This window comes from Trichechus manatus, unplaced genomic scaffold (genome assembly GCF_000243295.1).
Source record: "Trichechus manatus latirostris isolate Lorelei unplaced genomic scaffold, TriManLat1.0 scaffold00076, whole genome shotgun sequence".
In the NCBI taxonomy this organism is placed as follows: domain Eukaryota; kingdom Metazoa; phylum Chordata; class Mammalia; order Sirenia; family Trichechidae; genus Trichechus; species Trichechus manatus.
In genome coordinates, this window is record NW_004444012.1 from 12,438,850 (window position 1) to 12,463,692 (window position 24,843).

At 38.0% G+C, this 24,843-nt stretch overlaps 1 protein-coding gene across 2 annotated transcripts in view; it reads left to right on the forward strand.

Moving 5' to 3' along the window:
- GOLM2 (golgi membrane protein 2) overlaps positions 1-24,843 on the forward strand; it is a 98,888-nt gene that overhangs the window by 8,272 nt on the left and 65,773 nt on the right. For both annotated transcript variants that reach the window (XM_004380700.2, XM_004380701.2), the window contains exons 2-3: positions 19,744-19,798; positions 24,296-24,398. In XM_004380700.2, the coding sequence (XP_004380757.1) occupies positions 19,744-19,798; positions 24,296-24,398 (158 nt within the window). The remainder of the gene's footprint in view (positions 1-19,743; positions 19,799-24,295; positions 24,399-24,843) is intronic.

Here is a 24,843-nt window from a genome sequence, read left to right on the forward strand (position 1 = left end):
TTTTCTTCCCCTTCCCAGTCACATTTCTTGAAGAGGTGGTTGTCTTTGTTCACGTCTGCATTTTCTCTTCCTACTTCTGATGTCTTAGCATCTGTATTCTTGATTTCCATGACACCAGTCTTTTCCTGTTTTTCTCCTACCTATCAGTTTACTTCTTAGTCTCCTTTGCTGGCTTCACCTCTATTCAATCAGTAAGTGCACAGTGCATTAAATGCGCTAAATTAATAGTTTTCTGTCTGAGATCCTCCTCATTCTACTCTCATATTCACTTATAAAACTGCAGTTACAATCTATATGCGTATGACTCCGAAGTGTACATCTTTTACCCAGACCTCTCCTGAGCAACAGCTTGCACATCCAGTTGCCTACATGACATCTTGCTTGAAAGTCTTCTAGACAGCTCAGTGTGTCCAAATCTAAATTTCTTATCTTTTCTTCTAAACTTATTCTTTCTGTAATATTCCCAACTTAGTGAATGGTGCTGTCGTCTACTCATCTCAGGCCAGAAATCTGGAAGTCACTATGATTTTTTACTCTCTTTTCATCCCCCACATTCAGTTAATCACCAAGCCTTACCAGTTTTACCCCCTAAAAATCTCTTGGATCCATCAGTTTTTCTCCATTTCCATTGTAATCACCTTAGTCCAAGTCACCATTATTTCTCATCACTACTGCATCAGTAACCTCCTAATTGGTCTCCGCGTGTCCATTCTTGCGCTTTCTACAATCTGTTCTCTTCTCTGTAGCTAAAAACCAAAAAAAAAAACAAAAACAAAAACAACCCCCCATTGCCAACTCGTAGCGACCCTACAGGACAGAGTAGAACTACCCTGTAGGGTTTCCAAGGAGCAGCTGGTGGATTTGAACTGCCAGCCTTTTGGTTAGCAGCTGTATCTCTTAAGGTTAGTGTTTTTTTAAGGTTAATGTTTTTCCCAGATACTTTAAACTTTATTTTTTCATTAAAAAATTTATTTTAATTGGTAAAAATAGGTATACACGTACATGGTATAAGCATTAAAAGGATACAAAAATGAAACGTAACTCTCCGTTCTATCCTAGTCCTTTAGCTTTCTCTGGCGGTAACTCTGTTATACTAAGTTTCTTTGTATCTTTCCAAAAAGATTCTGTGCATATCCAAGTCAGGTGTATACATTATGTGTATGTTTACACAAGAAATAGCACATTATACATTCTGTTACACACCATGCATTTAAAAAAAATTGTTTTTCAGTATCTTGGTGATTGTTCCATATTAATACATATAGAGCTCTCTCATACTTTTTTAATGTCTCATGGTTTTCCACTGTATGGATTGCCACAATTTATTTAATCAGTTTTCTGTTGATGGGTATTGCAGTTGTTTTCAGTCTTTTGCTATTATGTATGACGCTATAATGAATATCTTGTATATGACTATTTGTAGGATAAAATTCCTTGAAGTGAAATTTTTCGGTCAGAGAATATATATGAGTTAGATTTTGATAGATCTGTCAAACTGCCCTTGATAGATTTTGAACCAATTTATACTCTTACTGTTAATGTATGAGAGTGCCTGTTTTCCCCACTCTCACCAACATGGTATATTTGCTAATTTTGCAGATGAAAAATGATATCTCATTGTGGTTTTAATTTGCATTTACGTTACAAGTGAGTTGAACACCTTTTCATGTACTTAAGTATCATTTGCACTCCTTTTCTGTGACCTGCCTATCCATTTTTCTATTGCTTTGTTGGTGTTTCACTTTATATATTTAAAAACTAGACTTGACTTTGATATATTATAAATCTGAACGGCCTTTTAAATAACAGTGTAAAATTGTTTAAAAACTTTTAATGTTTGGGGTGATGAAAACGTTCTTAAATTGATTGTGGTGATGGTCGCACAACTCTTACTGTACTAAAAACCATTGAATCGTACACTATAAGTTAGTGAATTGTATGGTTATGAAATATCTCAATAAAGCTGTTCTGAGAGAAAAAAAATCTTTGATGATTTCTCATTACCCTTGGGATGAAATCCAGAATCCTTAACATGGTCTTGCAAGTCTTCCATAAAATGACCTTTGCTAATCTCTGTAGCCTCACCTTTTGCTCTTTTCTAACTCTGTCACAGGCATACATGTGTATTTGATCTTTTACTTCCTCTAACATGCCATGCTTTTTTCCTGCCTGAGGACTTCATTCATGCCATTCTCTGGTTGGAATGTCCCTTTTTTCCTTGCCCTCTCCTACCCATACTTCAGGTCTCATTTTAACCATCCATTCCTAAGGAAAGCCTTTCCCAAAACCATTGAAATAGGTTAGGTTTTCCTATCATATGCTTCCATAGCACTCCCTTTCCCAGCAATGCCACATTGTTAATTACTTGTCTTCCTTGCTGGATTTTAAGTTCTGTGAAGACTGGAACCTTAGGTCTCTTGTTTATTGCTATATCTCTAGGCCTGGCACAGTGTCTTTCACTTGGTAGGTGTTCAATAAATGTCTTCCTTGTGACTGACAGATGGAATGAATACATAAGCAAACTTAGTTGTGTCTTCTTAATAGACCAAGACCAAACACTTTGTATCCCCGGGCCTACTACTTAGTGGGTACTCAATAAATGCATTATAAGTGACAGCATTCATAAGTAAATGAATGAGTGAATGGACAGACTTCTTTATGGTGATTCACTATAGCCAACTGAGACCAAGGACCTTGCTTATTCTCTTTAAAAATGTAACTGTGAGTATAGATTACACTAGAAGTTGCTTAAAGAGAGACTATAATACTTTAATAGATCAAGTAAGAGTTGCAGTGATGTTTGGAATGATGACTGTATAATATGTGTGAAATGTAATGAAATGTAAGAGTAGTAAGAAAAAAAGGTGATCACTTACCAGGTCTAGTATAGGCACAGTGCTTATGAGCTCAAACTGATCTGGGACTAATTGGGAGAATATCCTGAATCTGCTGTAGGTCTATAACCTAGGCACAGTTTCCTCGTCTGTGAAATGAAGAAAATAATTGTGCCTACTTCATAGGGTGGTTGTGAGGATTAAATGAGATGCTTCTTCTAAAACACTTAGCACAGGACCTGGTACAAAAAACATTTAATACCCATTAGTTACTATTAATGGTATTCTATTTTGATCTAGCTGGTATAAGTGCCAACCAAAGACAACCAAATTGCCAAACCTCGCTGCTTATCAGAATCACTTGAGCTTTTTAAAATAAAGATTTCTGGGCCCATCCCCAGACTACTGAATCACATTGGAGGGTGGAGAGGCAAAAAATGTTCATCTTTTAAAGCTCCCTAGGTGATTCTGAGAATCAGCCAGGTTTGGCAGCTATATTACAGAAGACAGCATTGCCTCCAGAAATCATCTGAGTATGAGATATAGTCAGGAAAAATGTTTCTGATGTGGAGAAAAAGGAAACAGAAATGACATCTGTAAAAAAGCCTATTGTATATAACCTTTGGGATAAATGGGTGTAGTTGTACTGATTGCCCAAGAACAGGTCATAATGAAAGTGAAACAGGCACAGCTGAGCCATTTTCAAGGTCCCGAAATGAAAAGAGAAGAAGAGCCACTAACCTGGTAACAGCTGCCAAAGTTAATTCAGAGAAGCCTTGTGGGGTGGGGAAAGCATTAAAAGAGCTGCAGAGAGAGGAGATAGAAAAATAAAGATTAAGTTTTTACTTATTGGGGGAAGGAAGATTAGAGGAAAATAGATAAAGTAGCTACCACCCATCAGTCAGTTTGTTGCACTGTGGTGGCTTGCATGTTGCTATGATGCTGGAAACTATGCCACTGGTATTTCAAATACCAGCAGGGTCATAGTTGGTGGACAGGCATGAGCCCCCTGGGTTAGAAGCACTCAAAATACACACTGGCCACAACAATGGACTCAGGCATACAAAGATTGTGAAGTTGGTGCAGGACTGAGCAACGTTTTATTCTATTGTACATGGAGTCATCATGAGTCAACAACAAGATTTAAGTAGCTGAGAATGAACAAGAAGTGCTATAGGAAAATATCAGGGAGAAGATAATTCTTACCCAGAAAAAAGAAATAAAGAACATATCCCTCAGAAGATATGTTCTCCAATAGAGGAAGGGAAGAAATCTCAGGAAGAACAATAAACACATTTTAAGAAATTAGCGTTGAAAAGGCCAAAGAGAGCAGGGATAATCAGCATGTTATAGTCCCACATAATCTGGGACTTCAAATCCCAGAGACGCAAGTATAGAAGAGGAGAAGTAAAGCCTAAGGCAGTGAAGGTGATAACAGGAGAAGTGAATGAGGGAGTTCAAAGGACATCTTGAGGGATAATTAAAATTATATTGACAAATATAAAATATGGATAAAACAATTTAAGGTAGGAGAATACACAGTACAGAGTATGAAATATAGAAGTCTACGGTGTCATTCAGCAGACATTTACTGAGGGTATATAGGTGGCAGGCAGTATCCCAGGCACTAGACACAAGGGATGAGCACAGAGACAAAGTTCCTATTCTCATGGAATTCTCATTTCTGATAAGCCTTGGGTGTAGCAAAGAAATAAGGGACATTCTTATTGGAAATAAGACTGCATATGATACAGGAATGTTTTATTTTTGAAAAGACTGAATATAAGGTTCTTCCCAGTAGACTCTAGAGCCAGGCCTAAGGCATTTAGAGCATTGTGGATTTTTGAAGGATACATTGAAATCTGGGTTGGAGTCTGTCTTAGGCTGGGGTCTCTAGAGAAGCAAAACCAGTAAAGCATGTAAATATATGTATAGAGAGATTTATATCAAGGAAATGGCTCAAGTGGTTGTAATGGCTAGAACATCCCAAGTCTGTGGGTCAGGACAGAGGCTTCTTCTGATTCACATAGCCACAGGGTTTGGCAAACCCAAGATCGGCGGGTCAGAGAGCAGGGCTCTTACAGGCTGCGAAGATCAGTAAACCCCAGGATCAGCAGACAAGACCAAAGGTAAGCTGCTAGCTCAAGTCCCAAGAACTGGAGGTCAGACAAACAGGAGCCAGCTGCAGGATCCAGCTCGAGCAAAAAGCCCATGAGCCTTGCCAGAATGTTCATGTGTATTCGATGCAGACAACACGCCCAAGGTAACCCGCTTTCAACTGATTGGTTACCCATAGCCAGTCCCATCTTGGAGGTGATCACAATGTCATAAGACTGCCAAACCACTGAGAATCATGGCCTAGCCAAGTTGACACACAACCTTAACCATCACAGGGTCTATCTGACCATAAATGTAAATTAGGCAAGAGACGGGCATGTGTTTGTGATATTTATGCCTGTCTCTCACCCCCAAAGAAATTTGAAAGAGAAAATAATTATTTGGTGTCTTTCTTGCATATGGTAAAGAATATTAGGAAGGGATTTCAGTTATCTTGGGAAAACTCTGGAAGTAACCAAAAAAGGAGCAATGAACCCAGGCAATAAGAATCCTTTTATAAAGTAAGGATTAAATTGTGTTTCTTTGGAGTTTGTACACTGTACCTGTCTGGAATTGATTTTGGAAAAAAGTGAAGTATTCCTATGGCATTGCCAGATGAACAGAGTATATGTGATAAAGTGAAGGTATCTCTTTTCTAATTATGCAGTGTATTAACTCAAATTAATTCTGAACAGCTGGGAAGTTTTGGCTGTTAAGCAAATTCCGGTTAGAACACTAGGAAATTACAAATACAAGGAGGATTAATGAAAGGGAAGTCAAGCTTCCTTTTGAAGGTGACAGGCAACGGTGGCACTGTTAAAAGATGTGACGACTCTCAGAGGAAGGGTTAAAGTCAAAGAAGTTAAAGAGCCAAGGAGACCTTTCTATATGCAGAAATGATTAATGTAAATCATAAAATTAAAGAAAAATAGTTGAAGAAATGGAGAAAATACTAACAATAAAAAAACCAAATGTGAGAAGTCTTTATAAACAGACTAAAGATAGTAGAAAACATAAAGTTAAGGCCAAAATTGAGTCATTGCTTCACAGTTCTTGGATACAAGGGAATGTTATGGTAGGTTAAGACACATTCAGATTTCCTTCAAAAGGCAACGATGAATGTTGGAGGAATTCTTTATCAAATTGTTTGAGGAGATAAGAATTTTTTTGGCAGGGGATGTGTGTGTGGAGAGAAGGGGGATGAGATAGCTCTAATATTGTGATGTCAAAAAGATGAACAGATAATTTAGCAGCAGACGTCTAGATTGTAAAATTGAACAACATAATAAAATTACTGAAGAGGGAAAGGAACTTCTGGGTTTAATGTCCTACCAGCTGGGCTCAGTAAGATCACTGAGCAAGTCGTTGGCACCTTAGTTCATAGGCATATGGAAGGTGACATGAGCAGCACAATGAAACGTGTTAATGGAAAGAGAGAAATTGGGAACTGGCACCTACTGATTAAACTAAATACTAAATGTAAGATTTTTGTGAGAATTTGCTGGAAAGATTGACAGGAATAATAGAGAATATGAGATGCCAAGGGCAACAATATGCCATAAAGGGGGTGTGAGAAGCTAACTGAAAATCACTGCATGGCAACGGAATGAGGTGGGAAGTATATTTTTATTCTTGGATTAAGAAAAGGCTTTTATTTGGATAAACTATGATTTTCTTTTAATACCGTGTATCATGGATTCAGTTGTTCCTTCCAAAATTTCATGTCAGCTTGGCTAGGTCATGATTCCCAGTATTGTGTGCTTGTCCTTCGTTCTGTGATCTGATGTAATTATATGTTCTCAATCCCAGCCTCTATGCCTGTAGTTATGGTCCCATTTGGGAGTGAGTTGTCCCTTATGTTAATGAGGCATGATTATGTTATATTAATGAGGATTAGGGTGGATGCACCACCCTTCCTTGAGTCACACCTTTTATCTTGTTGTTAGGTGCAGTCAAGTCGGTTCCGACTCATAGCAACCCTGTGTAAAACAGAACGAAACACTGCCCTGCCCTGCGCCATCCTCGTGATCGTTGTTATGCTTGAGCCCATTGTTGCAGCCACTGTGTCAGTCCATCTCGTTGAGGGACTTCCTCTTTTTCACTGACGCTCTGCTTAACCAATCATGTTATCCTTTTCGAGGGACCAATCCCTCTTGATAACATGTCTAAAGTATGTGAGACGAAGTTTTGCCATCCTCACTTCTAAGGAGCATTCTGGCTGTACTTCTTCCAAGACAGATTTGTTCATTCTTTTGGCAGTCCACAGTATACACAGTATTCTTTGCCAACACCGTAATTCAGATGCGTCAGTTCTTCTTCGGTCTTCCTCATTCATTGTCCAGCTTTCAAACACATATGAGGCAACTGAAAAAACTATGGCTTGGATCAGGCTTACCTTAGTCCTTAAAGTGACAGCTTTACTTTTTAACACTTTAAAGAGGTCTTTTGCAGCAGACTTGCCCAGTGCAGTGTGTCGTCTGACTTCTTGACTGCTGCTTCCATGGGTGTTGATTGTGGATCCAAGTAAAATGAAGTCCTTGACAACTTCAGTCTTTTCTCCATTTATCATAATGTTGCTTATTGGTCCAGTTGTGAGGATTTTTGTATTCTTTATGTTGAGGTGTAATCCATACTAAGGCTGTAGTCTTTGATCTTCATCAGTAAGTGCTTCAAGTCCTCTTCACTTTTAGCAAGCAAGAATGTGATGGTTAATGTTATGTGTCAATTTGGCTAGACCATAATTCTTAGTATGTAATTACCTTCTATTTTGTGATCTGATGTAATTATCCTCCATTTTGTGATCTGATGTAATTATCCACCCTTTTGTGATCTCCCATAAGTAATACAATGTAATCATTTCCGTGATGTGATCTGCCATGATCAGCCAATCAGTTGTAAGGGGAGTTCCCTCACGGGTGTGGCCTGCATCCAATATTTGTATGGACATTCTGGCAAAGCTCATTTGCTTGCCCTGGATCTTGCATCTGGCTTGTCATCATCTGACCTCTGGCTCTTGGAACTTGAGCCAGTGGCCTACTGCCTTACGTGCCAATCTTGGGATCTGTCAGCCTCCACAGCCTATGAGCCAGCAGCCTTCTGTCTTATCTGCCAATACTGGATTTGTCAGCCTCTGCAGCCTGTGAGCCAGCAGCCTGCCATCTGACCTGCTGATCTTGGGTTCATCAGCCCCTGCAGCTACATGAGTCAGGAGAAGCCTCCACCCTGACGCCTGACCCACAGACTTGGAACTTGCTAGCCCATGCAACTGTGAGCCATTTCCTTGAGATAAATCTCTCTCTGTATATATATGTTTCACTGGTTGTGTTTTTCTAGTGGACCCAGCCTAAGACATGGAATATTATTCTTTTTATTTTTTCCCCAACATTTAAAAATGTAAACACCATTCTTAGCTTCCATCCCTACAAAAGCAGGCAGCAAGCCAGATTTGCCCACCCTTGCCCAGCATTTTCTCTCACCTAAAATATAACAGTCTCCTACTCTCCTACCTAGTCTCCCTTCCTCTAGTCTTGTCTCTGGTCCCCTCTTCATGCTGCAGCCAGATTGGCTTTTTTAAATTGCAAGTTGGATTTCGAAAGCAACCAACAACAACCACAGCCTTACTTAAAATCCTTTAAAAACTGACCATAGCCTGCAGGATGAATCCAGATTCCTTGACAAGACTCTTTATAATGTGGTTGTTGCTTACCTTTCTAGGCATATGTCATACCACTTTCCCCTAACTCTGTGTACCAGCTACTTGGAATCACTTGCAGTTCCTAGAATGTGCAGTGTTTTTCACCTTAAAATCTTGACACCTGCCTTAAATACCTTTCTTCCTTACTGTTCTCTACTTCCACATGGCTAAACCCTACTCATCCTGCAGGACTGTTTTCAGCCATCATCATCTCCAGAAAATCTCCTCTGACTCCTCGAAGACTGGATTGAGTAGTTCTACAAAGTTCGCCTCTTATGTCTATAGATCCCAATGATAAGCACTTATTTACTATAATTGCCTATTTACTTGACTGCCTCTCCTAAATAATAAGCTCCTTTAAAAAAACCTTTAGTGCCGAATATTTGTCCATTGTTTTATCCCTAGTTTCCTATATGGTGTTCTGTAGTCCCCTCAGCATTTTTATTTTTTGCATTTTTAAACTGAGATAAAATTCATCATCGTAACTATTTTAAAGTGTACAGTCCAGTGGTTTTTAGTATATTCATAATGATGTGCAACCATCACCACTATTTAATTCCAGAACATTTTTATCACTCCAAAAAGAAGCCCAATGCCCGTTAAGCAATCACTCCCCACTCCCCTTCCCCCCCCAGCCCCCGACAACCACTAATCTACTTTCTGCCTCTATGGATTTGCCTATCCTGGGCATTTCGTATAGACAGAACCATACAATATGTAGCTTTTTATGTGTGGCTTTTTTTACTTAGCATACTTGATGTTTTCAAGGTTCACCCATGTTGTAACATGTATCAGTACTTCATTCCTTTTTGTGACTGAATATGAGATTGTATTTTAAACTTCATTCTTCAAGCCCCCCGGTACTCTAATGGAGAGAAAGAGGGACCCTTGTACTCCCACCCCTGCTTCATCTAGAGCAGTTCTGCTTTCATCTGTTATTTGTTTATAGATCAACTTTCATTTGAAATTGGAAAGTCACTGGCTCTCACATTGAAGAATAGACTCCACCTGGGGCTGAATGGCCCTTCGTGGTCTTATTTTTCCAACCTTCTTTTCCGCTATTCGTTCACCTCTATCACATGCTTCAGCCAAACTGTACTTTGGTGGGTCTTCATATGTACCTCATGCGTTCTTGCCTCAGTACTTTTTCTTATGTCATATCCTGTACTTAAATGCTTTTCCACCTGTTTAAAGTTTTACCTAGCCTTCAATGCCTAATTCAGATATAATCCCTTCCAGGAAGATTTTCCTGATCCTCTCAGCTAGGAATCATCCCTGAATTCCTATAGTAATTATATTGCTTTAGATGCTACCTTGCCTACTGATTCCTTGAGCTTACTCTCATGTTTTCTTAATTGTTTTGTATTCTCCCATCCATTACCTTAACACAGTAGGTTCTTAAAACATAACTGAAAATGGTCTGGCCACTCTGGAAAATAGTGTATCAGTTTCTTAAAAAACTAACCATATTTACCGTATGTTACGGATTGAATTGTGTTCCCCCCAAAATTTGTGTCAACTTGGCTAGTCCGTGATGCCCAGTATTGTGTGATTGTCCATTTTGTCATCTGATGTGATTTTTCCTATGTGTTGTCAATCCTATCTCTGTGATGTTAATGAGGTGGGATTGGTGGCAGTTAATTAACGAGGAAGGATTCAGTCTACAAGACTAGGTTGTGTCTTAAGTCAATCTCTTTTGAAATATAAAAGAGAGAGGAGAACAGAGAGGCAGGGGGACCTCTTACCACCAAGAAAGCAGTGCCAGGAGCAGAGCACGTCTGTTAGACCTGGGGTTCCTGCGCAGAGAAGCTCCTAGACCAGGAGAAGATTGATGACAAGGAGCTTCCTACAGAGCTGACAGAGAGAGAAAGCCTTCCCCTGGAGCTGACGTCCTGAATTTGTACCTCTAGCCTACTAGACTGTGGGAGAATAAACTTCTGTTTGTTTAAGCCATCCATTTGTGGTATTTCTCTTATAGCAGCACTAGATAACTAACATACCATACAATATAGCACCCTCACTTCTGGGCATTTATTCCAGAGAAATGAAAACTTAGGTCCACATAAAAACCTGTATATGATTATTCGTAACAGCTTTATTTGTAATAGCCAAAAATTGGAAATGACTGAAATATCCTACAACAGATGAATACATAAGCAAACTATAGTACATTCTTACCATGGAATACTAATCAGTAATAAAAAGCAATGAGCTATTAATATACAAAACAACTGGACACTGTGCTAAGTAAAAAAAGATCTCAATAGGTCATATACTATATGATTCCATTTATATAACATTTTTTAAATAACAAAATTACAGAGATGGAGAACAAATGAGTGGTTGCCAGGGGTTAGGGATGTCAGAGATGTGTTGGGGAGCGGGTGTGACTATAAAGAGATAGCCTGATAATGGGTAAATAGTTCTGTATCTTGATTGTTATGTACATGAGTCTATGTACACATGTGATAAAGTGACATGCAACTATACATTCATATTCTACCAATGTCAGTTTCCTGGTATTGATATTGTACTTTAGTTACATAAGATGTACTTATTAGGGGAATTTGGTGAAGGGTACACGGGACCTCTCTGCTATCTTTGTAACTTTCTGTAAGTCTACAATTATTTCAAAATAAAGTTTTAAAAAATTATTCTTTAGGGATTCAGGTGGTATTTATCACAGCCGTTTTCCCACTCTATGCTGCTTTTGATCAGCATGAATCTGCCTGTCTTGCTCAAAGTAAACTTACTCTTTTTTTTTTTGTATGTTTTATTGTGCTTTAGGTGAAAGTTTACAGCTCAAGTTAATCTGTCATACAAAATTTTTATACACATATTGTCATGTGACACTAGCTGCAATCACTGCAATGTGACAGTACACTCCCCCTTTCCACCCCAGGTTTCCCATGTCCATTCAACCAGTTCCTGTCCCTTCTTGCCTTCTTATCCTGCGTCCGGATAGGAGCCGCCCATTTGGTCTTGTGTATCTGCTTGAACTGAGAAGCACACTCTTCATGAGTATTATTTTATGTATTAAAGTCCAATTTAATCCTTGTCTGAAGAGTGATCTTCGGGAATGGGTTTAGTTCTAGCTTGACATAATGTCCAGGGGCTATGGCCTTGGGGTTCCTCCAGTCTCAGTCAGACCATTAATTCTGGTCTTCTTATGTGAGTTTGAGTTCTGTTCCACACTTGTCCCACTTTGTCAGGGACCCTCTGTTGTGTTCCCTGTCAGGGCAGTCATTGGTGGTAGCCAGGCACCATCTAGTTCTTCTGGTCTCAAGCTGGTAGAGTCTCTGGTTATGTGGCCCTTTTGTCTCTTGGGCTCATATTTTCCTTGTGTCTTTGGTGTTCTTCATTCTCCTTTGCTGCAGGTGGGTTTGGACCAATTGATGCATCTTAGATGGCCACTTGCAAGCTTTTAAGACCCCAGATGCTACTCACCAAAGTGGGATGCAGAACATTTTCTTAATAAACTTTGTTATGCCAGCTGACCTAGATGTCCCTTGAAATCATTGTCCCCAGACCCCTGCCCCAGCTTCTCTGTCCCTTGAAGTGTTTGTTTGTGTTCAGGTAACTTCTTAGCTTTTGGTTTAATCCAGTTGTGCTGATTTTCCCTGTATTTTGTGTTGTCCTTCCCTTCACCCAAGATGATTCTTGTCTACTATCTAGTTAGTGAATTCCCCTCTCCCTCCCTCCCCACCCTTGTAACCATCGAAGAATGTGTTCTTCTGTTTTAAATCTTTTCTTGAGTTCTTATAATAGTGTTTTCATACAATATTTATCCTTTTGGGACTGACTAATTGCACTTAGCATAATGCCCTCAAGATTTATCAGTGTTGTGTGATATTTTGCAGATTCTTCCTTGTTCTTTATCGTTGCATAGTATTCCATTGTGTGTATATACCATAATTTGTTTATTCATTTGGTTGTTCATAGGCAGATGGTTGTTTCCATCTTTTTGCTAATTTAAACAGTGCTGCAGTGAACACGGGGGTGCATATATCTATTCACGTAACAGCTCTTATTTCTCTAGGATATATTTCAAGGTGTGGGATTGCTGGATCGTATGGTATTTCTATTTCTAGCTTTTTAATGAAGTACCAAATTGATTTCCAAAGTGGTTGTACCATTTTACATTCCCACCAGCAGTACAAAAGTGTTCCAGTCTCTCCACAACCTCTCCAATATTTATTATTTTGTGCTTTTTGGATTAGTGCTATCCTTTTTGGGGTGAGAGGTATTTCATTGTAGTTTTGATTTGCATTACTCTAATGGTTGATGATGTGAGCATTTCCTCACATATCTGTTAGCTGCCTGAATGTCTTCTTTGGTGAAGTGTCTGTTTATATCCTTTGCCCGTTTTTTAATTGGGTCATTTGTCTTTTTGTTGTTGAAGTTTTGCAGTATCTTGTAGATTTTGGAGATTAGATGCTGATCGGATTTTGCCATAGCCAAATTTTTTTTCCCAGTCTGTAGGTTGTCTTTTTACGCTTTTGGTGAAGTCTTTTGATGAGCATATAAGTGTTTGATTTTTAGGAGCTCCCAGTTACCTAGTTTCTCTTCTGGTGTTTGTGCATTGTTACTTATAGTTTATATTCTGTTTATGTCATGTATTAGGGCTCCTAGTGTTGTCCCTATTTTTTCTTCCATGATCTTTATTGTTTTAGATTTTATATTTAGGTCTTTGATCCATTTTGAGTTAGTTTTTGTGCATGGTGTGAGGTATGGGTCTTCTTTCAATTTTTTGCAGTTGGATATCCAGTTATGTCAGCACTGTTTGTTAAAGAGACTGTCTTTTCCCCAGTTAACAGACTTTGGGCCTTTGTCAAATATCAGCTGCTCGTAGGTGGATGAATTTATGTCTGGATTCTCAATTCTGTTCCATTGATCTATGTATCTGTTGTTGTACCAGTACCAGGCTGTTTTGACTACTGTGATGGTATAATAGGTTCTAAAATTAGGTAGTGTGATGCCTCCCACTTTGTTCTTCTTTCAGCAGTACTTTACTTAACCAGGGCCCCTTCCCTTTCCATATGAAGTTGGTGATTTGTTTCTCCATCTCATTAAAAAATGCCACTGGAATTTGGATTGGGATTGCATAGTATCTGTAGATCACTTTGGGTAGAATTGACATTTTCACAGTGTCGAGTCTTCCTATCCATGAGCAAGGTATGTTTTTCCACTTACGCAGGTCTCTTTTGGTTTCTTGAAGTAGTGTCTTGTAGTTTTCATTGTGTAGGTCTTTTACGTCTCTGGTTACATTTATTCCTACGTATTTTCTCTTCTTGGGGGCTATTGTCAATGGTATTGATTTGGTGATTTCCTCTTGGAAGTTCTCTTTGTTGGTGGAGAGGAATCCAACTGATTTTTGTATGTTTATCTTGTATCCTGATATTTTGCTGAAATCTTCTATTAGCTCCAGTAGTTTTCTTGTGAATTCTTTGGGGTTTTCTGTGTATAAGATCGTATCATCTGCAAATAGAGATGCTTTTACTTCTTCCTTACCAGTTTGGATGCGTTTGTTTCTTTTTCTTGCCTTATTGCTCCAGCACAATGTTAAGTAAGAGTGGTGATAAAGGGCATCCCTGTCTGGTTCCCATTCTCATGAGGAATGCTTCCAGACTCTCCCCATTTAGGATGATGTTGGCTGTTGGTTTTGTATAAGTGCCCTTAATTATGTTGAGGAATTTCCCGTCTATTCCTGTGTTGCAGACAGTTTTTATCATAAATGGATGTTGGACTTTGTCAAATGCCTTTTCTGCATCAATTGATAAGATTATGTGGTTCTTGTCTTTTGTTTTATTTATGTGATGGATTACATTGACTGTTTTTCTAATGTTGAACCATCCCTGCATACCTGGTATGAATTCCACTTGTTCATGGTGAATTAGTTTTTTGATATGTTGTTGAATTCTATTGGCTAGAATTTTGTAGAGGATTTTTTGCATCTATGTTCATGAGGGATATTGGTCTGTAATTTTCTTTTTTTGTGGCATCTTTACCTGGTTTTAGTATCAGGGTTATGCTGGCTTCATAGAATGAGTTTGGGAGTATTCCATCCTTTTCTATCTTCTGAAATACCTTTAGTAGTAGCGGTGTTAACTCTTCTCTGAAAGTTTGATAGAATTCTCTACTGGAGCTGTCAGGGTCAGGGCTTTTTTTTGTTTGGAGTTTTTTTTTAATTATTATTATTACCTCTTAAATCTCTTCTTTTGTTATAGGTTTATTAGTTTTGTTTTTTTTTTAACCTCAGTTTGTGTTAGTTTATGTAGGTAATGTGTTTCTTGAAATTTGTCCATTTCCTCTGGTTTTCACATTTGTTGGAGTACAATTTTTCATAGTATCCTGTTATGAGTCTTTTAATTTCAGTTGGGTCTGTTGTGATATCACCCATCTCATTTCTTATTCAGGTTATTTGCTTCCTCTCCTGTTTTTCTTTTGTCAGTTTGGCCAATGGTTTATCGATTTTGTTGATCTTTTCAAATAACCAGCTTTTTGTCTTGTTGACTCTTTCAATTGTTTGCCTATTCTCTATTTCATTTATTTCTGCTCTAATTTTTATTGTTTTCTGTCTTCTGGTGCCCGACGGTTTCTTTTACTGCTCTCTTTCTGTTTGTTCGAGTACTAGGGTTAGTGTTTTGATTTTGACCTTTTCTTCTTTTTGGCTATGTGCATTTATTGCTGTAAATTGATCACTGAGCACTGCTTTTGCTGTTTCCCAAACGTTCTGATAGGATGTGTTTCCATTCTCATTTGATTCTATGAATTTCTTTATTCCATCCTTGATTTAGTCTGTAACCCAGTAGTTTCTGAGCAAGGTGTTGTTCAGCTTCCATATATCTGATTTTTTTTTCCTTGCTTTTTCTGTTATAGATTTCTACTTTTAGGGCTTTATGGTCAGAAAAGATGCTTTGTAATATTTTGATGCTTTGGATTCTGTTAAGGCTTGCTTTATGGCCTAATGTGTGGTCTATTCTGGAGAATGTTCCACGTGCACTGGAAAAGAAAGTATACTTGGCTGCTGTTGGGTGGAGTGTTCTGTATATGTCTGTGAGATCAAGTTGGTTGATTGTGGCATTTAGATCTTCTGTGTCTTTACTGAGCTTCTTTCTAGATGTTCTGTCCTTCACTAAAAGTGGTGTATTGAAGTCTACTAGTATTGTGGAGCTATTTCTCTTTTCACTGTTGTTAGTTTCTTTTATGTATTTTGGAGCCCTGTCATTGGGTGCATAAATATTTATTATGGTTATGTCCTCCTGGTGTACTGATCCTTTAATCATTATATAGTGTCCTTCCTTATCCTTTGTGGTGGATTTTGCTTTAAAGTCTATTTTGTCAGATGTTAATATTTCCACTCCTGCTTTTTTTTTATTATTGTTTGCTTGATATATTTTTTTCCACCTTGGAGTTTTAGTTTGTTTGCATCTTTGAGTGTGAGATGTGTCTCTTGCAGGCAGTGTATAGACAGATAATCTTTTATTCATTCTGCCATTCTGTGTCTCTTTATTGGTGGATTTAGTTCATTTACATTCAGCGTAATTACTGATAGGTATGAGTTTAGTGCTGTCATTTTGATGGGTTTTTTTTTTTTTTGGTGGTGTTTACAGTTTCTTTGTTCCACTTAATTTTCTGTGCTGAGTCATTTTTCTTTATGTATTCTCTTTTCATCTTTTTTATTGTTGTTGATTTTTTATTTGTTCAGTCTTTATGTTTTTTTTTTTTTTCCTTTTTTCCTTTCATGTGTAGGTTTGTTAATTTCCTTTGTGGTTACCTTAAAAGTTATCTCTATTTTTCTAAGTTTAAACTAATCTTCTATTTCTTGATATCGCCTTAACATCCTCTCCATATGAAAACTCTATGACTATGTTATTTGTCTCTCTTTTTTGTTTTAATGCCATCATCTTTTATATATTGACGTCTTTGTTTCCCTATTTTCAGTGTTCTGACTTTGACTTAATTTTGTGACTTCCATATCTGGGTTGATATCTGGTTGCTCTGTCCTGTGTTCTAGTCTTGCTTGGGTTGTTATCTGATATTATTGATTCTCTAACTGTAGGACTTCCTTTAATATTGTAATTTTGGTTTGGTTTTTACAAATTCGTTTAACTTCTGTTTATCTGGAAATGCCCTAATTTTGCCTTCATATCTGGGAGACAGTTTTGCAGGATATGTAATTCTTGGCTGGCAATTTTTTTTCCTTTAAGGGTTTGTATATATGATCCCATTCCCTTCTTGCCTACATGGCTTCTGCTGAGTGCTCAGAGCTTACTCTTATTGACTCTCCTTTGTATATGACTTTTCGTTTATCCCTAGCTGCTCTTTACATTCTCTTTATCTTTGCTTTTGGTGAGTTTGAGTATAGTATGTCTTGGTGACTTTCTTTTGGGATCTACCCTGTGTAGGGTTTGATGAGCTTCTTGGATCGATATCTTCTCGTCTTTCACAATATCAGAGAAGTTTTCTACCAACAAATCTTCCACAGTTCTCTCTGTATTATTTGTTATCCCCCCCTGTTCTGGTACTCCAATCACTCGTAGGTTATTTCTCTTGATAGAGTTGCACATAATTCTTAGGGTTTCTTCATTTTTTAAACTTCTTTTATCTAATTTTTCCTCAAATATGTTGGTGTCAAGTGCATTATCTTCAATTTCACTAATTCTGACTTCCATTGCCTCAATTCTACTCCTATAAGTTTCTATTGAGTTGTTTATTCTGAAATTTTATTGTTAATCTTTTGGATTTGGATTTGCTGTCTCTCTATGGATTCTAGCAACCTGTTAAATTTTTTACTCTTGTATAGCCTTCCTAAAGTCCTCTAATGCTTTGTCTGTGTGTTTCTTGGCTTCATCTGAGTTTTGCCTGATGTCCTTCCTGATCTCTTGAAGAGCTCTGTATATTGATCTTCTGAATTCTACCTCCAGTAATTCTGTGACCTTCTCTTCCTCTGGGAGATTTCCTGGGTCTTTGTTTTGGTCACTTGCTGGAGCCATCATGGTTTTCCTGTTTATGTGATTTGAAATTGCTTGTTGTCTTCAAGCTATCAATAAGTTATTACATTTATTTATTGTATGTTTGCTTACTGTGTCCTAGCTTCTTGTTTTGATATGCCCAAATAGGTTGAGCGTGTGAGCTACTTAGATTATTGGTGTCTTTGAAGCTTTCACATCCTGTCACCAGGTGGTTAGAGCTGCTACTAGGTATGTGAGCCTGGGAGTCCGTTTACTTTTCTTATGTGGATTCAGCTCAGGTGTCCAGGTCATCGATCACTGAGAGTGAGGTGCAGGCTCTTACCTACCGTCCTAGACTGGCAGGGCTACTTAGAGGTGACTGGATCAAGCCCAGGTATCTGGCTGCAGTAGGGGGTTATGTGCTGAGCAAGGTAGGGGGCTGACGGGTGCCCTTGAGTGCCTATGTGGAAGGCGTGTCTCTGTCGCCTAGAGCACGTAGATGAGTGGGTTTTGTAGCCATACTTGCAGCACCCAGTGCCGTTGGCTGTAAGGACTGGGAGACACCACTTATTCTCAGACCCCGGTCTTGGGCCGCTAGTTGTAGTGGGCGAAGCAGCCAATCCTCAGGCCCCTGATGTGGGTGGATGAGGACCCTGCTTACTGGGCAGGGTGATGTCAAATGTCAGGAACCTGCCAGTCCCCTTTAGCTGTTATAGTTGAGAATAGGCTTCAGGTATATACTGTGCTGTTCTATGCTAAGGACGGCCTACACTGTTGAATGAGCCCACACAGGTCTAGGCAGGGGTGGAAGGTGTTCGAAGTCCATGGACCTCTTATGCCTGTGCCTAGGCAAAGGGGCGGTACCTGGTCTGAGTTCCTGGCTTAGGGGAAGTGGCAATTTTTTAAAGCTGGGAGATGGGTTTGGGCACAGTTATCCCTGAGAGCCCAGCTTAGGGGAGCTGGTGGTTTCCTTTGGTTTGTTCGTTTATTTGTTCCCTCCCGAAGCCTGGAGGCTGGCTCAGCTTAAGGGGTCCCACTTCCAGCCCAGGTTGTCTGGCAGCTGCTGAACTCTGCCTGACTGGCACTAGAGCAGAGCGGGGAGGGGGCGGGTGAGGGGAACAGAGGCACTTCCCAGAGGGTGATCCTGTGCAGTAGGTTAGACACTTGCACTCAACTCTTTCAGATCCAGCTCCACTTCCCCCTGGCTCTGGAGGCTTATGCAGACTCTCCGCCGGTTGGTTTCTCCCAACGTGGTAAAAATGCGGCCTGAGCACTACTGCTTGCCTCAGCCTGCGTGCGCCCAATGTTCCAGCCTGCAGGGTGCCAGCTAGGTCATGTCTGGCGTTTCTTCACTGCTTCTGAAGTGTCTCTCTCTTCCCTTGCCACTGAGTCCGATTCCTCAGCTTTGTCTTTGATGTTCAGGGCTCCTAGATTGTCATATATAATCGATTTACTTGTGTTTTGGGGTCTTTGTTGTAAGAGGGCCCACAGGAAGTGTCTGCCTATTCTGCCATCTTGGCACTGCCTCCTCAGTAAACTTACTCTTGAGGTAGACAGGAGAACTCATTTGTAGTAATTTTAGTTGCATTTTACAATTAAGAGAAACCTGTTAAAAGCAAGAACTGAGATGCAGTGGTTCTTTGTTTATGAAGCCCTGGCTTATGTCAGGCCTTGTTTAAATTGAGTGGTAAGCCTTCATTTGAGTCATATTTTGGTATGTTCTTACTGTGTTTTGTCTCCTTGCTCCTAAACAGTGACCACAGTTCTGAGCCTCTGTAGTATCTGTTACCCTATGGGAGCTTCATAAGCATTAATTACTTTGATTCGACTCTCCAAATCAATTAATTCTTAATAGAGTTAGTGAGAGCTCTCTTCTAGTAAGATTTTGAAAAGATATGTTATTAAGCAATATTTAACTTAAACTTAAAAACTTCTAAAAGTCGTTACTCTGTATACTAAGTAAGACGAATATTCTTGTGCAAATTTAAAATGAGCAAAATCAGAATTTACTTTTAATTCTTTTGGGGAAAAATACGTAGAAATAAGTTCATCAGAATTTTTCTTTTGCATTTATGATCAAGCTCAAAGTGCATATGAGTAAAAAGTAATAATTATGAGCAAAACTACGTACTCTTTAGTAAAATGAAAACTTCTTTTTTTTCAGGTAAAACTACAGAACAACATATCATATCAGATGGCAGGCATACATCATTTAAAGGGTAAGAAACTTAATTACAGATTAAAGATATTTAAAAAGTTGCCATCGAGTTGATCGTAACTCATACTGACCCCATGTGTGTCAGAATAGAACTGTGCTCCATTGGGTTTTCAATGGCTGATTTTTTTGGAAGTAGATCACCAGGCCTTTCTTCCAAGGTGTGTCTGGGTAGACTTGATCCTCCATCCTGTCAGTTAAGAGCCAAACTCTTGTTTAACCATTTGTACCACGCAAGGACTCCAAAGATAAGAGTCACTAAATGCCTAAAATCCTTAAGAATTAAGAAATAGTAGGTAAGACAGCTGACTGAAATAAAATTTTTCAACAAAATTCCTCTGATGACAAAACATTTATCCTTTTGTGTTAAGGTTTAATTTAAAAAATGACTTAATGTTGCTTTGCATATGATAAATGCAAGTTAAAATTTGAGAGCTGCATTTTAATCTTGTGCTGTAGACAGTGCTGATGCAATGAAATGTTGTGAAAAGAATCCTCACAAAAATTGAGCTGTGGTTTCAGAAGCCATCAAATTCTCAGTGAAAAGATGAGGGTGATCCTTCTATTGTGTTCAGTCTGCTAAAATAATTTGTACAGATCCAGAGATGCTTTGGACAGGTTCTCTAAGCTTAGTGCTTTAGATACCCTGGGAACAGGAAGAAACCTTGAGATCAATAGAAAGAAAGAAACACACCCATACACACACAGACACACAGACACACACACACACACACACACACACGTTTATTTATAAAACACACACACACATACAGTAACTTGCAAATTCACTTAGACGAAGTGATAGGAGGTGAAGTAAAGCTTTTATGAAAAAAAGTAGGTACGGAGAACAAGCTCTATGCTGTATCTATACTTCTTCACACCACTGCTAACCTTTGGAATTTGGAGTGAAGGAAAACCCCTTTTCTCCCTCAAACCTTTTGGTTACCACACTGTGTATTTTTAAAATTTAGCATGCATTGGCTGAGTTTATGTATGTGGGTAATACATGCTATCTATTTTCTTAAATATTCTTTTATTCTGTAACCATCTTGAACCTTTTTAGATAAAATTAGGTAATCTGTTTTTATCATCCTCTTGAAGAAGCCGACCTGCACTGGCATTGTGATTTAGTAAAGTTTTATCCTTCTCCTAAAAAAACCGTGAAGGAAGTATTATTTGTGTGTTGTAACTCTAAAATAAAGTTTATTAATTTTGTACTATCTGTGATGTAGAACAGCTTTGACTTCCTATTAGAAATGCTTCCTCAGTGGCCACGTTTGCTTTTGTTGCTTTTGGGCCTGTGTTCTACTCTTTCGACTCACAGGACTACATTAGGATGACACAGAAGTTGCACATTGTCAGTGCTACTTCCAGCTTACAGTTTTTACAAATGATTCCGGTTGTCATTTGCATAATGACAATGTCTGCTTGCCAAACTATATTTTTTATTGAATAGTAATAGATCAGCTGAATATTGGACTCCTCTATGTGTTGAAGTAGATCTTGAGATGTCTTGAAACATTGTATGATACTCCCACAGAGAAAAAGACTTTGCTTTGAACTCATAACTGTACAACTTTTGAGTTCAGTGCACTTACTGAAACTTGGTCTCTTAAGATTGAATTTCATTAATGTGACTTTTGCACCTTGGGAAATTATTTCTACTGAAGCAAACTTCTTGACAAGTTGATTATAAAATCCAGATTTGACTATTTTCATTGAAAATAATACCTGATAAAATTAATAGACACTAAGACCCTTTAAAATAACCTTATAGTGGCTGATATTTTCTTGGAAATAAAGGGAATAATAGTTGTTTTTTAAACCCTGAGACTATAAATTAACCTTCTAGTTTACACTGATTTATTTTGAATAGCTCACCTTATTTTTATGCCAACTATGGAAACAAAATTTGAAGTCAAAATTTTCGAGAAGTAGATATATTTTTTTGCTTTAAGAACTAGTTCTTTTCTTAGCTCTTAACTATATCCCTAATCTTTTAAAGATACGTCGAGAGAGAATGTGATTTAAAATAAAAAAGAAACTTGAATTTTGTGCCCATAGCTAGTACATCTAAAAAGTACGAAAACTTTTCCATAACGTTCCCTGGTGCTGCTTTCAGAGACAGAGCATCCTGCTCAATAAACTGTGGACCAGATCTCATGTTCTTGTGCTACTTTGTGGATCCGGCACTGGTGACGTGGAGGAGCCACACTAGACATAGTATTTCTAGGTTCAAAGAAAGAGAACACGTGGCAATCCGTTGAAACTAAACTTGTGAAATAAGAAAATTTTGTCTTTAGTTGTGCTTTCTGGTTTGCTTACTTTTTTCCCCTTCTTCATTTTGACCAGTTTATGGCACCAGTCACCTCCTTACTTTTTAATTCTTTCCCTACTTTTTAATCTTTCCAAACAGGAAAGAATCTGATATTTTACATGGACTAAGACTCATTCATAACCCATGGCCACTGAGTACATTCTGACTCACAGCGACCCTGTAGGACAGAGTAGAACTGTCCCATGGGATTTCCAAGGAGCAGCTGGTGGATTTGAACTGCATCCGAGCTCTTAACCACTGAGCTACTCATTCATACTGATGTTTTATTTTATTTATCTATTTATTTTTGTCAATTGCATTCTAAGCCTTTTATCTCCAATTAGAAATGAAAATTTTATTTCCTGATAAAGGGATTTCAAGTATTTTCAGTGGAAGTTTTGTGGGGAGACAGAGAGGCCATCCCAAATCTTAAATCATACTAAGCCTTAGGGTTATTCTGAAGGTAAACTTAACCTACTTCAGTTATTTTACTGTGTGAGGAAAAAAGAGACCTAAATCAGAAGGGACTGTGATCTTTCTCTTCCCTTTTTTTCCTGAGAAGAATGAGCCCTAAAGATCACCAGCTGAGGTCCATTGCTTGGTAAATTACAGTAACTTTCAGATCTAGAACCTATTCAGGCTAATTCCATCCCTTAGCTACAAGGCCTTTTGTCATTGCCTCCAGCCCTCTGTATCTTAGTTAGGGGTTGGGGCAGGGATCAGGTAGCAAGCTGAATGTGCTGTTTAGGGCTGCCTAGCCTGAGAGCCATTACTTTTATCTGGAGTGGAGGTGAGGGCCAAGAAAACTATGAAGATCAACTATGTTTATATACTAGAGAATTAATAGTATAAGAAGAAAATTTAAAATGTGGCTTGAATATGAAAAGATACTATTAACTACAAGTATTTTATGTGACTTCCTTACTTTTTGTACCTGATTATTATACTATACAATAGCTATTGGGCATACTGTTAAACTTTTTATTTATATATCAGCAAATGTTCATTGTGACTTTTAAATTTATATTTGTTGTCATTGCCATGGTTATAATTCCACAATAAAATTTAGAAAGTAGAGAAAAAAGAAAATTCTCAGAATCCCACCACCAAACATAATCACTGGCAGCACTTTGATATATTTTTCTTCTAGTCTGGTTTTTTACACAGGTATAATTATAAATATACATTTATATCTGCTTTTTAAAAACTTAGATCCCAAGCAATTGTAGACTACCTTTAAAGTAATAAGACTAATTCTATAAGCTTTCCTGAAAAAGTAGGTGTTTTAATTGGTGTTGTTTAACATTGGTACATTATGGTTAGATATTATATTTTAGTCTTAATAGCTGTTGCTTGTATATTATAGATCACTTTTCCTATTTATAAAAATTAGAACTTTAATAACTACTACTTTTGTTTAACTGCTAAGGCTGTTAGCTACTTTTTTAATCATCTGTCCAAGAAGCTGACATTACTCTTCTCTGCCCAAACTTCTTTTATCTGTAGGCTCAATGATGATGGAGTGAAATCTAGTAAATGTGGGGCCAGTGATTATGGATGAAATGTTTACAAAAGAGCATCTGGCTGAAGTTTTAATTTACTGTCCAGCTTGGAATTTCATTTTATTGGTTACAACTAAAAACTTTTAGCCCTAGTCCAGAAATTATGAGCTTGGAAAATTGAATTTTGGTATATGTGAACTTACTGTCAGCAGTAGAACTGGAAATGAGATCTAAAGTGATTAGCACCTAAGTTGGAAGTAAACGTGATTTAAAATGAGAAAGAAATCTTGAATTTTGTACTCCTAGCCAGCATATCTAAAAAGTATGAAATTTTCTATTTCTATAAAGCAGATAGGTATCAAGAGATAGGTCATTTTTTGGTACTGTCTCCACAACACATATATTTATGTCAGCAAAATGTGGAAAAAATGTGTAATTTTTTTTATATTTCAGATTGATCTGAAAGCCACTGAGGCAATGTTGTTTTTAAAATAAATTTTGTTGCCCATGCATGTATTATAAAAGGCAATTAAATGTGATACTAATTATATAATTTAATTCCCTAAGAGTATAAGTAAAGGAATTGAGAAGAGTGTATAATTTTTAAACATCTGTAAGTTCTCAATGGGAAGCATTAGAGTGAGTAAACTTTATTCCTTTGGTTCTTACCTCGTGTGGATAGAGCAACTCGCTGAGCTTCGTCAGGAGTTTCTTCGACAAGAAGACCAGTTTCAGGACTATAGGAAGAACAATACTTACTTTGTGAAGAGGTTAGAATATGAGAGGTAAGATGCTAAATGCAGCAAATACGTATGAATCTGAAATACTCGTCCAACTTTTGGACTTGATTCATTTCTTCCTTTCTGGATTCTGTTTCTTTTTCTTCTTTTCTTTCACTTTCTTAGGCCTTTTAAATTCCTTTTCTATTGTCTTTAGATGCTTCTTTGAAATCCTTTTTCTCCCCCCAACGTAAGAGTGATTTTTGATATCTTTCTTAAAAATCTTACCTGTTTTATAAAAGACTATGAGAGATGCAGAGAGCTTTTTTCAGATACATAAAAATGTCTTTGATAGTTTGATGTGTCATTTAAAAAGATGCAAATAACCTGGGTTCAAAGCATATCTACAGTTCTTCTGGCCTGTTTCCATGTAAACCCCACCACTTCACAAGTCCTGTTTGTTTTGATACGTTAAACACCATGAAAATATCTCTTACTAGGCATGTTGGGT